The sequence below is a fragment of the Oryzias melastigma genome, linkage group LG18 (assembly GCF_002922805.2).
Source record: "Oryzias melastigma strain HK-1 linkage group LG18, ASM292280v2, whole genome shotgun sequence".
Taxonomy (NCBI): Eukaryota; Metazoa; Chordata; class Actinopteri; order Beloniformes; family Adrianichthyidae; genus Oryzias; species Oryzias melastigma.
Genome location: NC_050529.1, coordinates 12,950,650 through 12,963,485, shown reverse-complemented (window position 1 = coordinate 12,963,485; position 12,836 = coordinate 12,950,650). Strand labels below are relative to the sequence as shown.

At 38.3% G+C, this 12,836-nt stretch overlaps 1 protein-coding gene and 1 long non-coding RNA gene across 2 annotated transcripts in view; both read left to right on the top strand.

Annotated features, from left to right (window-relative positions):
- Positions 1-74: 74 nt before the first annotated feature.
- On the top strand, positions 75-1,353 carry LOC112156027. The gene is made up of 2 exons (XR_002920900.1): positions 75-248; positions 1,104-1,353. It is a non-coding gene; the product is annotated as an uncharacterized LOC112156027 (long non-coding RNA).
- A 4,797-nt stretch (positions 1,354-6,150) lies between these two features.
- Positions 6,151-12,836, top strand: part of hspa12b (heat shock protein 12B) — a gene marked incomplete in the record, with an annotated part of 16,340 nt that continues 9,654 nt past the window's right edge. The window contains 7 exon segments of the mRNA XM_024288166.2: positions 6,151-6,462; positions 8,442-8,505; positions 8,734-8,816; positions 10,620-10,744; positions 10,808-10,994; positions 11,347-11,451; positions 11,559-11,675. Of these exon segments, the coding sequence (XP_024143934.1) occupies positions 8,460-8,505; positions 8,734-8,816; positions 10,620-10,744; positions 10,808-10,994; positions 11,347-11,451; positions 11,559-11,675 (663 nt within the window).

Here is a 12,836-nt window from a genome sequence, read left to right as displayed (position 1 = left end):
GTGAGAGTCAGTGAAGTGTCATCTTCCACATAGCTGACTGGTGCTTTAAAGTGTGGACTGTGTTGTTTTTTAGAACAACAGATTCCATTCTGAAGCAGGAAGACGTCTGCGCTGGAATAAAGGACAGGATGTTTTGGTTCCTGATCTCTGTGTGATGCACTGTTGGAGTCACAACGAGTATCTGCTGAAGGGACAGCAGCTCAGCTCAGATAATCATGAGTGTAGAAGATTAGTCAAGTTTGAGCTAAGTAAGTTTGGTCACTTTTAGTTTCTGAACAAATCATTCTAATGTGAAAATATTTATCAAATTTAAGACATTGTGTCATGTAGAAGATGATGATAAAGAGGATTTAATGTCCATGATGGATTCCAGTTATCGTAGCAAATTACTTATGGATTTGATCCTCTTTTTTCAGATTATTCTCCTGCTTCTCTTCCTCTTACCAAGCATTTGGAGTGTTTTCGAATCTGTTGATATAAGATTATTTTTTTTTATTTCTTCCATTCCATTTCGATCAGATCTGTCATCATCCCTCCTTCATATCTGGAGTGATGTTTGCTTGTCCTTCACTTGGATTTAATGTCTTTCTCGATGATTATTAGCCCCAAAAACAGCTCCTTCTGTAGAGCTGCCTGAGCCTGATCCTCAAGATCTTCCGCTGATTTTCTCCCATCAATCCTTTCCTTTGCTTGTTGCAGATTAGCTGGATCAGTCGTGTTTAGTCAGTCGGAACCAGGGATTACTGAATCCAGCAAATCAGCATCGAGTTGAGCAGAAATAGCTGGAAAACAAAGCAGACTGGTAGATCTGCTGCTTTTGAGGGTGGTCAAACCTGTTTTAGTCAGCATCAATATGCACACCAAATTTCATTAAAAGATTTTAGCGCAATTTTTTTTTTAAATATGGAGATTTTAAAGAGGGAAACAAACTGGACGGGTCTAGCTGCATTACCTGAAACTAACAGAGGAGGGCGAATGGGGTTCACTGAAACTCTAACAGAAGGTTTTTTTTTTTTTTAACTTGTCTGCTCTAAAGTGCTTTGATTAAACAAATAGAATAATCTAGAAGGACGTTCTTCTCTTGTTCTCCATTTCATCTCTAGTTTCAAACGTTGGAGTCACAGGAATCCCGCTCCACTTCATAAATCCTGGCGTAACTGTTCCAGCTTACTGCATTGTTTCTTTATGATGCACACATCTGTGCAGAAGAGGAAGCAGCGACGTTCTATTCAAGACCGCCAGATGTTCCCCTAAATGTCAGCTTAAGTTTGAGTCTGTGTGTGTCTCTGATGTGTTCTTGGAAAGGTCCTATAGAAGGCTTACATTTCTCTGTGATTAAAACCACATGTTTTAGGGGGGTTGTCTTGATCTGAATATGTTTTTTTTTTTGTGTGTGTGTCTGGGATTTTTCATAAATCTGTTATAGGGTCACTTTGCAGCTTAATGTGCACTTAAGGGAGTTAACTGATTCAATATGGATTGGGTTGTGTAAGAACTTTAAGGTTTTTCTTGGACTAAATGCTCCAGATCAGAGTGTCTTGTTACAATTTTTGCCAGTTTTTTTTTAATTTCTTTATGCAGTTGATTATCATCCAAATAACCATTCCTGACTTTAAAGTCCCTCTCTGATCATTTCCAGTGCTCTTTTAGTTATAATTTTACCATTTTAATCTACAAAATAAAAAAAATTGACTTTTTTTTTTATATATATATTTACTTAAGAGTGGCGATAGTTTATTAGAAATTTACCTCTGAGTTGTGGGCATTACAGAGTGAGCCGCCCTTCATTTCCCATCATCCCTTTGTTTATCTCCCGCTAGCTTACAGCCCCTCACACCCCTAAGGCTAATATTAGAAGTGCAACAAAAATGGCGAGCAATATTGGAGCTGCAAGCAGGCGAGGAAAACAAAGACGTTCATGGATCTCTTTGTCTGGAAGTGGATGCATCAGCTTGTGACCTGCCGATTGTAGTTTGTACCCAACAACTACAATCGGATTCAAAATGCATTTTTTTCATCGCAACTTTAGCCGGTTGTGAAAGTGGAAATTTAGTCAATTTGGTGGGAATGGTAAGCACGATCAAAGTTTCTATTTCCTTCTTAAAAAGCGAATTTTACAGTAATTTGTGCTGTATTTTGTACTACATTGAAAGCTTAAAACGGGGGGTCCCGGTTGAGGACTAACTGTGTTTTTTGGGGGACTTCCAGCTACTGATTTAGATGTTTTCTCTCTGTTGCCAGATTCTCTTGTCATTTTCTGTACATATTTCCTCTATCATGAGAAAAAAGGCCACAAGAACATCTTAAAAACACCATTTTCATTGAAGTGGGTCTTTGAAAGCTGTATCTTGTCACTGCAACTGTTTGAAATTAGTTGTGAAATTTTGACTAATGTAAAAAAGTAAAAACTGTTTTTATTCCCAGCTACAATGTGGATTTTCTAAGAAAATAGTCTTTTACTTCTTTCCCTCCATTTCCCTGAGTCCCTCCTCCCATAAATTTCCACCTCCATACTGTTGAACCATAAATCAAAGGTTCACTTCCTGTAAGTCCCTCTTTCTCACTAACCCTGGTTTTCATTACACAATAGCCCAGACTTGATGTCACAGAGCAGCCACGTCGGAAGGCTTTCCTCTGACTCTGGACCCACATTCATCCACGCTGCAGCATGGAGACACGGCCCTCGCACGCTCGTGAGGAGGAGGTGGGACAGAGAGTCCATATGAGCGCAGGTGCTTACTGTCAGAGCGTCTGTTCTGATTCACCGCAGACGAGCTGCTGGCGTTGCGTCTGCAGAATGTCACGGGTTTGTTTCAGTTACACAGGCAGACATCTAACCCTCTAAATCTCAGACTTTATTGCTTTTTTTTACTAATTTTTTTAGTGAGCAAAAAAAAGTAATTTTCCATTGAGGTCAGTGTGGCTTTTCTAAAAGACTTTTCACCAAATTTTATAACCTAAAAGATATTTTTCAATAATAGTTTACCCATATAGTGTGATTACAAGAATAGAATAGAATAGTTGCAATCTAGCTCTTTATTTCATTATTATTACTATTTTTTATGTATTTATTTTTGTTACTGTTGTGAAAGAATAGGATGACTTTGTTTTACGCGTGTGCAATGAGAAATATGTAGGTCGTTATCTGTATATGTAATTAATATTTAAAAGAAAGAAAAATGTATATTGCAGATCAATAACTCCATTGTCAATAAGGAAGTAAAAGAAAAAAATGAATAAAAAAAATGCATAAAACCTTTAAAAGTATATGAAAGAAAGGCATATTGTTTTGTCAGTATTTGAGAATAAATCTAAAGCAATAAACACAAAATAAAATAAATAAAATCATAAATAAACCTACTATTTATTGTAAGCAGTTGTGCAAATAAATTCAAGTTTTAGCACTGTCTCTGTCTGCAGGATGTATTTGCATGCATTTTTTAATGTATAAAAGAAAAAAATCGATTCCAAAATTGATGCCCTCTATTTAATATTAGTTGTCAAGTATTTCGCAAACTGTTTAATAGATTTTATTCTATTTTTGAGAAGTTTAAGTCATGTTTATTTTTTTGGGGGGGGAGCAAAAAGGACAACATTCAGGCACGGAGGTGGGAGTGTGATAATACAGGACTTTGGAATCGTGGGTATAGCTAGAAGGCCGGCCAGCGGTTAGACACGCCCTTCCTGTCAAAGCCCCATATTCTCACACTCCCACCACTGTGCTTAACTGTTTTGATTCCTAGAAATAAACGTTCATGAATTCTGAACTTTAGATTCAGTTTTAGTCCAAGACTGTCCCAGAACAGAACGTTCTTTTAGAGTTCTTTTACTTTTTCACAGTTGAAATCTTGGTGTGTCTAAAGGCTTTCAGTGCTAAATGTACTTTATGTTTGATATTTTTGTGTAAAAACATGAATTTTAACCCATCTAGTCTAAAAATATCTGCAGTCTTTAGGCTAAATGAAATCAATTTAACCAAAAATACTTCACATATTTTTTTATTATTGTTGTTTAAATAATGTAATTCAAAGCAAGGACATAAATTCAACATTTGGAAGTTTTAATCATCTAAATCCAATTTTTTTTTCTGTATTTAGTCAAAATATTTAAATAATTTTTTTATTTCTAACTCTTAGTTTGAAACCAAAGTAATTGTAACTTTCCTTTGCGTCTACACTGTGAAGCATGGTGCTATCTTGGGAAGTCCTCATTGAGGCTGATGTTGACATTCTGGGCTATTTAAAGCAGCTGCAGGGAGAGCGGCGTGCTCGCCCTCGCACATGTGTGTTGCATGTTATGGGTGTGTTTCCGTTGCTTGAGGACTTCCGTGGTCCCAGAGATAATGCCGAATTCATGCGAGGAATGTCACGGAGGGTCTCCGCCCTGTCACCTGACTTCATCACTTCCTGTGCCGAGTTTCCTGACGTCTGAAGTGAAGGCTGAAGTCGACAGAAGGGATGGAGAGGGAGAAAACTGAGGGCCGAACGCACACAAAGAATGATGTTATAACCCTTGGAGCCTGAACGTTTTTCCAAAAAGTAATCATTAGTATTATATTTGATACCGGCATTTTTGAAACTTCTATCTCATTAGTATGATCAAAACTTTCCTTAATACACATAAGTTGGCCCATTTTTTTAGCCTGTAGTTCATCATCATTCCACTAGGGGCAACAGAATGGCATTTTCTGCTCATCTCAAAATGGCTGCCCCCATGAAACTTTTGGCGGGAAAAAGTTTAGCTAATTTTAAAAAGTTTACAGTAAGAGTACCTAACTTATTGATAGTCAATTTTGTAAAGGAGTGCTTTCTGCATTAAAAGAGTGGAAAGTTTGTTGATAATTAATTAGTTTTAACACAATTAAACCATGTTAAAAATGTGTGCATCAAATTAGAGACAGCGGGTAAATCAGGAGCTTTTTTCCTGAACACTCATGTCAATACTTTTGCATTTGTTGTGACAAAAAATGTACCAAATCAAACAACGCATCATATACTGATACTATTCAACTAAATGAAAATATAAAGCACTTTTTATGGATTTCATCCACATTTTTACCACAAAAAAATAATTTTCTGTCAATTCTTTAAAGTAGGGGGCTTTAGAGATTTAACCCTTTAAGTGCCAAATTAAGTCTTAGCGACAGAAAAAATGTGATAGTTGTGGAAAATTATCAGGTAGTCATAGCTGGTTAGCATTTAGCTGCTCTAGAAAAATAAAATTAAAAAAGACAGATCAAACAGAGACATTTCAGTCTGTAAAAGTGAGTTGAAAACAACGAATAATGAGAACAAAAGTGGTGAGGAGAAAGAAAGGATGGTTGGGTCTGTAAAGGGGCCCCTTGGTACAGCAAAGGGGAGACTGCCAGGTAATGTCTTCCAGACACACTAATTCGATTTGTAAATCTAACTGTGGAAGGAGTGGACGCATGTGTGTGTACTTGGGGCATACTCAGGAGCTCTGGCTTCCTCTGCCCGTTGGGAGTCAGAGAGGTTAGTCCCAATATGTGCGCGTGCATTCGAACGCACCGGGGGTTAATGTATGCTTTCAATCACCCGCTCCAGAGGGGAGAAATCAGATCCCTGCAGTTTAAAAGTGGACTTCAGGGTTTGAAAAGTAAAGAAGAAAAAAAAATCTATTCCTGATCCCACACAAAAACAAGGAAACAAAGAGATTCCAGATATCTGTTTTCTGGTCGTCTCCCTGCTGTTCATGCTAATCAGTGTCCTGCTGCTGCTGCATCCGGAGAGAACAGATATGAGTCTGACAGTCACATTTCTTGGAGGAGGATAAGAGGAAAACGGCATCCGCAAGTGGTTGCTTCTCCTAACTAGAGGAAGATGTTGAGGATGAAGCAAAAGCTTTAGTTTCCTTTCCTCAAAGTCATCATTTGAGACTAAAATCTCCCACCTGGCTACAAAAACATGGATTTGAATGGAGGAAGACAGGAAGAGCTAATTAAACGGAGGATGAGGAGGAGTTGGAGATGAGTGACAGTGAAAGATGACTTAATCAGGATCCACCCTCAGCCTCCGACTCACATTTTGGCTTTTTCCCGGTGAGGTAAATCCCCCAGCATCCCCCCCTCTTTATGTGCTGTCACATCCCTCCCACTACTGAAAGTTGTGTGTCGCTGTGTGTGTGTGTTGTGTGTGCAAGACCACTTTTGTCTGACACTCAGAGCAAAGCAGAGAGAAGGAGCGCTCGGCTGCTGCTGAAACTTCAATCCGAGTCAGAACTCCGCTCACTAAGCTTTGGGCTGGTTTGGGAATTCCAGGTTTTGGAAAAGTTTCCTTGCAACACAGCTGGGAAGTTTGGCATTTTGAACAAGGATTTATCCTGCAGCTATTTCTTCCTGCCATTCTTTGATCCATCCCTCTATTTGTAGTTTGATTCCTTGCTTACAGAATTCCAGTTTTAGGAAAACTTTTGTTTTTTAGTAGGAGGAGAGCATCAAAGAGGGTAAGTCGAACCTTTTTTTTCCTGAAGTAAACTGCCTCAGACATGATTTAATTTTAAGTATTTTAACATAATTGCTCAATTAGTTCCCGAAAACACTATTTTTAGATTGATTCCAACAGGTTTCCATAATTTTGTAACCAGAAGAACTCTAATTGTTGATTTTTTTTGTGCTATCTATCCCGGATGGAAGGTCTCACTTGTTCTGCTGAGCTTGAAGAGATGAGGAGAGACAGGTTAAAAGATGGTTCAAGTGCGGGCGGTTCATCCTCTCTGGTTTTGTCATCAAACAGTGAGGAGGAATGCTGGGAAAGCAAGCTGACGATGCAGAAAGAAATGTGATGAATGAACCAATGCATGCAGATGTTGCATGACTGTGAGCAAAAACAGGATTTTTAGTTTTTCTATCACACGCAGGCATTCATGCTGCAAAAAGACATCTGTTTCATAAAACTTTTGAAAGATAAAAGCGCACCAGAACACAAATTTAAATTAAAAATGCTAATATTAGGTTGTTTTGAGCACTTTTAAATGCTTTTATTCTTCTAAAATAAAACAAAAAGGTCAATTTTTTGGGTTAAAAACAACTTTTTTAGAGTGTAAATTCGCTTCCTGCTGAAAAACGAAAGAGGTTTCCACTCAGAAGGGTTTGCTTGTCAAAAGTTAATTGCAATAAAAGGCAGTTGTGATGTGTTTCAGTGGTAGTTTGGTTTTATTTGCTTTGAAATTTAAAAAGACACAAGAAAAAGGCTTAAAAAAAGGGTGAAAACATCCATCAACCCAAAACTAAAAGATTTTTTTGCATGAAACAATAAAAAAGTGATTCATTTTTCCATTTCTCAAAGCAGTAAAAGTTGTAGATTTATGAAGATATATTTTTTTATTCCTATAAACTTGAGTCTTGCACCAGCTTCAACATGAAGACGTCCAAGAATTAGATTAGAGACCCACTGCAAACATTTTTCGATCTATTTCAAAAGCATTCTGTGGCTTTTTAATTATGATTTTTGGCCAAAACTAAAAAAACTGTTGTTTTCTAAGATAAAAGATTAGATCAGATAATCCTTTATTCGTTCCACAGTGGGAAATTCAAGGTGGATAGTATGTACATAGCTCATAACATTAGACGGGTCACACATTTACAGAAAACAATGTTGTAGTGCGAGAGCAAAAATGAAAAAAAGGGGGAATTTGCACCAGTGGTTATAAGTAATGTAACTAAGAAATTGCACAAAGTATTTTAAAGTGACATAGAAGACACATTCTAGAACATAGTTTCTGCAGAACAGCAGGATTTCATTAGAACCTCTGAGTTGTGGGCGGGACTTTTGGAGTACATGCTTCCCATATTTCTGATGTTTTTCAAATGTCACGATTACTAATTCACAACACTTTGAGGAAAGAAAAATCCTCTATCGTGATCAAAAATACCACAAGAACATGTTAGAAGCACAAAAAATAATCAGAGTGAGTCTTTAAGACTGAATAAATATATTACCTCAATTAAATAATTATTTCTTCAAATGTTTTTCACTCTTTAGCTGCACAAAAACGATCCTTTATTTTTAAAACCAAAGAAAAATGCTTAAAATAAGAGAAAAATTTGACCGTTTTGTTATTTTTAAGATCAAAATAGTGCAGCCTCGATGAAAATTGAGGGAATTTTTTAGCCACAAAACCTCAAATTCAGATGTTTAAGAAAACATGTATTTATTGGTTTGGTTTAAGTTGGTTATATATCACCCTAACTACATAAGTGTTGATGTTAAGCTTGTTTCTGACACAAAAAGCAAACCAAATAGTGAATCAAGGGCAGGAAATTCTCAATGTATGAGATAAAGGACACATTTAGTTTGTTGTGGTATTTTCATGAAAAGCATATTTTTTCCCCCTTTTTTTAAATTGTATTAATGTGATGAAAACATCACTTCAAACCACAAACTGGATTGAATCTGAGCACAAAGTTGTGTGTTCCTCTGCAGACCCTGGCTCCTGTGAAGATGACCGACGAGGTGCAGCCAGATCCCTGCAGCCTGGAGATACTGGGTGAGACACACAGACACACAGAGACACACAAAAATCTCTCCAAGTGTTGACGTTACTGACCTATTGTGTCCCTCTTCCACTTAGCAACTCCAGATTCCGCGTACATTCCAATCATTCCTGTTAATTACATTTATCTTGCTCTGTCTCTGGAACGCTGCAGGTCAAGTGTGTTATTGTGATAGATCATCAATTTCTCCTTTTTCTTTTTCTTTTTTTGTTTATTTCCAGTTGAGCAGACGTCCACGCCAGGCTCACCTGCCACTGCCAGAAATGACTGCGGCATCACCCCCCTCACACCCTCGCCCTCACCGGTGACACGCCCGTCGCAACTTCCTACATTCTTTCCTTAATATAGAGCTCTATAAGAAGACCTTCAGAGACCAGCGCGCTTCACATGTCATTAGTGGTTTATATCACCACTTTAAACACAGAGTTTAAAGTCCAAAAACAAGAATCTGTGGCAAAGAAATGAGAAACTGACAAGCTAGCTCTAACTTTAGAGAGAAGGGAGAGAGAAAGGATACAGGGAAGTCTGCAATTACAAAACTTCTTCCTTTACAGGCAAAAATTACAACTTTCAATGTGGTATTTCACTTGGAGGTGTTCAGAGATAGGCGGTTTCTTAATCTTCCTTTGGCAAAAATGCTGTCGTTAGCAGAACCTGCAAACCTAGCCACCTAGCATGCTAACATGTGCTAGCTAGTGAGTCCTGAAGAGAGGCAGAGGGCTTTAAAGACCCAGTTTTTAACACGTTCTTGTAGGATTTTTCTCATATATAAAGAAAACTAAGAGAAAAAAAATGCCTTTCTGAGTATTTTTTCATTTAAGTTGTCATGTCAGCAGGGTACAAGCTCTCTGCTCTGCTCCATTCCGATGCATCCACTTGCAGACAAATAGATCCATGAAAGTCTTTGTTTTCCTCGTCCGGCCATCTGGCTCAAAACTGAACAGCTGATAGCTGCAATATTGCTCGACATTTTTGTTAGCTGGAGATTATAAGGGGCTGTAAGCTAGCGGGAGAGAGTGTAAACAAAGGGTTGATGGGAAATGAAGGCAGGTTCACTCCACAATAACAGTCCAAGCAACAACTCAGAGGCAAATTTCTGATGAACTACTGCAGAAACTATGGCTATGTCCAAATTCAATCCCTAATCCGTCCCTAAAAAAAAACTTTACAGTGAGGGATTATCTTGTAAAAACCTAATAAATACGAGCCTTTTACAAAGATTATTTGTAAATTCACTGTGTTCTGATGATGAAAACGTGGATGGATGAAAAAATGTAATATATATATATTTTTCACCAAAATTGTTCAAACGCAATGCATTGTTGTCAATATTTGTCAACCTAGTGAACATCGATGCACACTGATTTTTAATAGAGATTTCTGGGAATTTTTTAGGGCACCAGATTTTTTAATTAGGCTATGTCCAAATTCCTTCACTACTGGTGAAATTGTGCACTATATAGTGCGTTTGCCGTTTTGCAAATCTACAATTCCAAAATCAAGTGTCCTGGAAATTTCTATGCGAAGAAAAAAGTGCATCAATGCTCATAAGATTGGCAAATATAGACCACAATGCATTGCCTTTGAACAAATTCTGCAAAAAAAAGAGTTCAAATGAAATTTTTGATAAATAATCCACATTTTCCCCATCAGAACACAGTGGAGTCATAAATATTTGTCGTAATTTGTTCGTATTGATTAGACTCTCACTTGTAAAATCAGTGATGTCCAATTTGCTGGTTAAAAAAGTGGGTCCAAATTGCTTTTAAAGTCCTGGCCACTAGATAGTCCTGTACTATATAGTTTTTAGTTGTTAGGGAGTACGGAGGGAGTTTGGACATAGCAATAGATTTGAAAAGCACTACAAAATGGTGAATGCACTATATAATGCTCTATGTAGTGAATAGTGAAGGAGTTTAAACAACCCGTTATACAAAACGACACAGGGTTTTGGATTTTGGCTAAAAGTGGCATAATCATAATTATAAGACTACTAGGAATGCATTGAAAATAGATCAAAAGATGTCCAGATTGGGTCTTTAACGTCTTTAATCTATATATTAAAAAAATAGTATGGAAAAATAGTTTGTCATGTTTTCTTTGGCAGAGAGTGGAGAACAGACCCAGGATGAGCTGTCCGTTCTCGGTTGTGGTGGCGATAGACTTTGGGACAACCTCCAGTGGCTACGCTTTCAGCTTCACTCAAGACTCGGAGGCCATTCACATGATGAAGTAAGGCTCTGCTCTTAAGTTTCGCTCAAAGCAGTCACACTTTTCTAACTGTGGTGCGTGCAGACGCTGGGAGGGCGGGGATCCTGGCGTGGCCAACCAGAAGAGCCCGACATGTCTCCTGCTGACCCCGGATTTGAGGTTCCACAGCTTTGGATTCGCTGCACGGGATTTCTACCACGATTTGGATCCCGAAGAGGCTCGGCACTGGCTGTACTTTGACAAATTTAAGATGAAGATCCACAGCACAAGCGTAAGGATAAAGAAAGCCAGGCCGAATGATTGGCCCTCAAACATTTTCACCTCACCGTATCTGGCTCTTTCTGCAAGAAGTTTGGACACCATTGCTTTAAAGTGTTTTAAATGTGACGTTGTTTCAGCAATATCAGAAAAAGATATTTGTCCAATGTCATTAAAGACCAATTTTACCACGTTCGTGTAGCATTTTCAGGACATATGTAAAGAAATTTACGCTTGAAATTGTATTTCTGAGCATTTGTTGTTGTGAATTAGGAGCAGACGAAAAAATGCTGTTTGAATAACTTTCTCAAAAGATAATCGGAGTGGATCTTTAATAGTTTTATATTTTGTTGGTGCCTTTGCAGGACCTCAGCATGGAGACGGATCTGGAGGCGGTTAACGGCCGCAAGGTCAGGGCCATTGAGGTGTTTGCCCATGCTCTTCGCTTCTTCAGACAGCACGCTTTAAAGGTATACAGCCTCTGTCATGAGATTACGAAACACACCAAATAACCACCAGTTGTTGATGTTTTGTCAAGTTGAGCTAAAATGAGAGTCACTAGTTGGGTTTTCTTTAGGAAGTGAAGGACCAGTCGTCGTCTGTACTGGAGGGCGAGGAGATCCGATGGGTGATCACTGTCCCTGCCGTCTGGAGACAACCTGCCAAACAGTTCATGAGAGAGGCTGCATACTTGGTAGGAAACGACACTGAGATATCGACAGTAAAGCACTTCAAGTGGCCAAAAATACTTTTGAAATGAAAAGAAAATGTTGATTTAGTGTGGGAGGGTCACCTCGTCCCTGAAACCAACCATTACCAAACATTCCTCTCAAATGAGCTGCCTTTGAGGAGTTGAGACACACTCTAACCAGACTGTCATGTTCTTGATGGGTTTCGTTCATTAGAGTGCGCTCATACTTAGCAGAGAAGTGCGGTTCGTTTGGTGAAAGTGGTCACTCTGCTCCCCGTTTAGATAAGACCAATCAAATTGAAAAGAGGGAGCAAATCCCAGTACATTCAGCACGAAATGGATCTGTCCAGTTCTTCAAAGCTATTACATCATTTCCTTAATTCCCTGTGGCCACTGTCACTTTCTCAGAGTTAAAGATAAATGCAGGGAAACGCACCGAAATGCTGAGAGGAGAGACGATGATTATTTTTTTGGCATACTGATGCAGAGGTTGAAGCTACAGAGAGATAGAGGAAGATCAAAGAGGACGTTCATGAACAAAGTGAAGGAGGACACTCCAAATAGTTTTAGATGGTACCTTTTGAGGATCTCCAAGAAGATAAGGCCCAGATTTAGCCAAATCCACTCTGGAGGCACAGTAGAATATCATCAATTTGAACCAAGAGTGATGGGTTTCATATCTCTTTGAGCCCCTAAAATCCTTCGAAAACCACAATATTAATTCATCTATTCATGCATCTATCTTCTCCTTTGATCTATTTGATATATCTTATGTTTTATGTTTAATTCTCTTTCTTACACTACTTTCTGCATTTACTGGGCTTGGGACAGGTACAAGGACACTGGTTTATATCCTGTTAAGGCTGAAGTAGAAAAAAAAATTATGTCAATGTATGTGTCCATCTTTCTAACCCTCCATCCTTATTTTTCTAACTTGTATCTGTTTTTGTGTTTTTTGGATCGTTTTTATTACTTTAGTTAATTGTGGATTTTTAATGGATCTTCACACTTTGTGGAAGTGAGGCTTAACTGAGTGGAAACGCTTGCCAGACTGAACTGGACAGTACCGTACCACTCTTAATCGTGGACATCTCAGTGGAAACGAGGCTTTAGACTACTTTGAAACTGCCACCCCTTCTTCACTACATTTAAAGCCAAATAGTA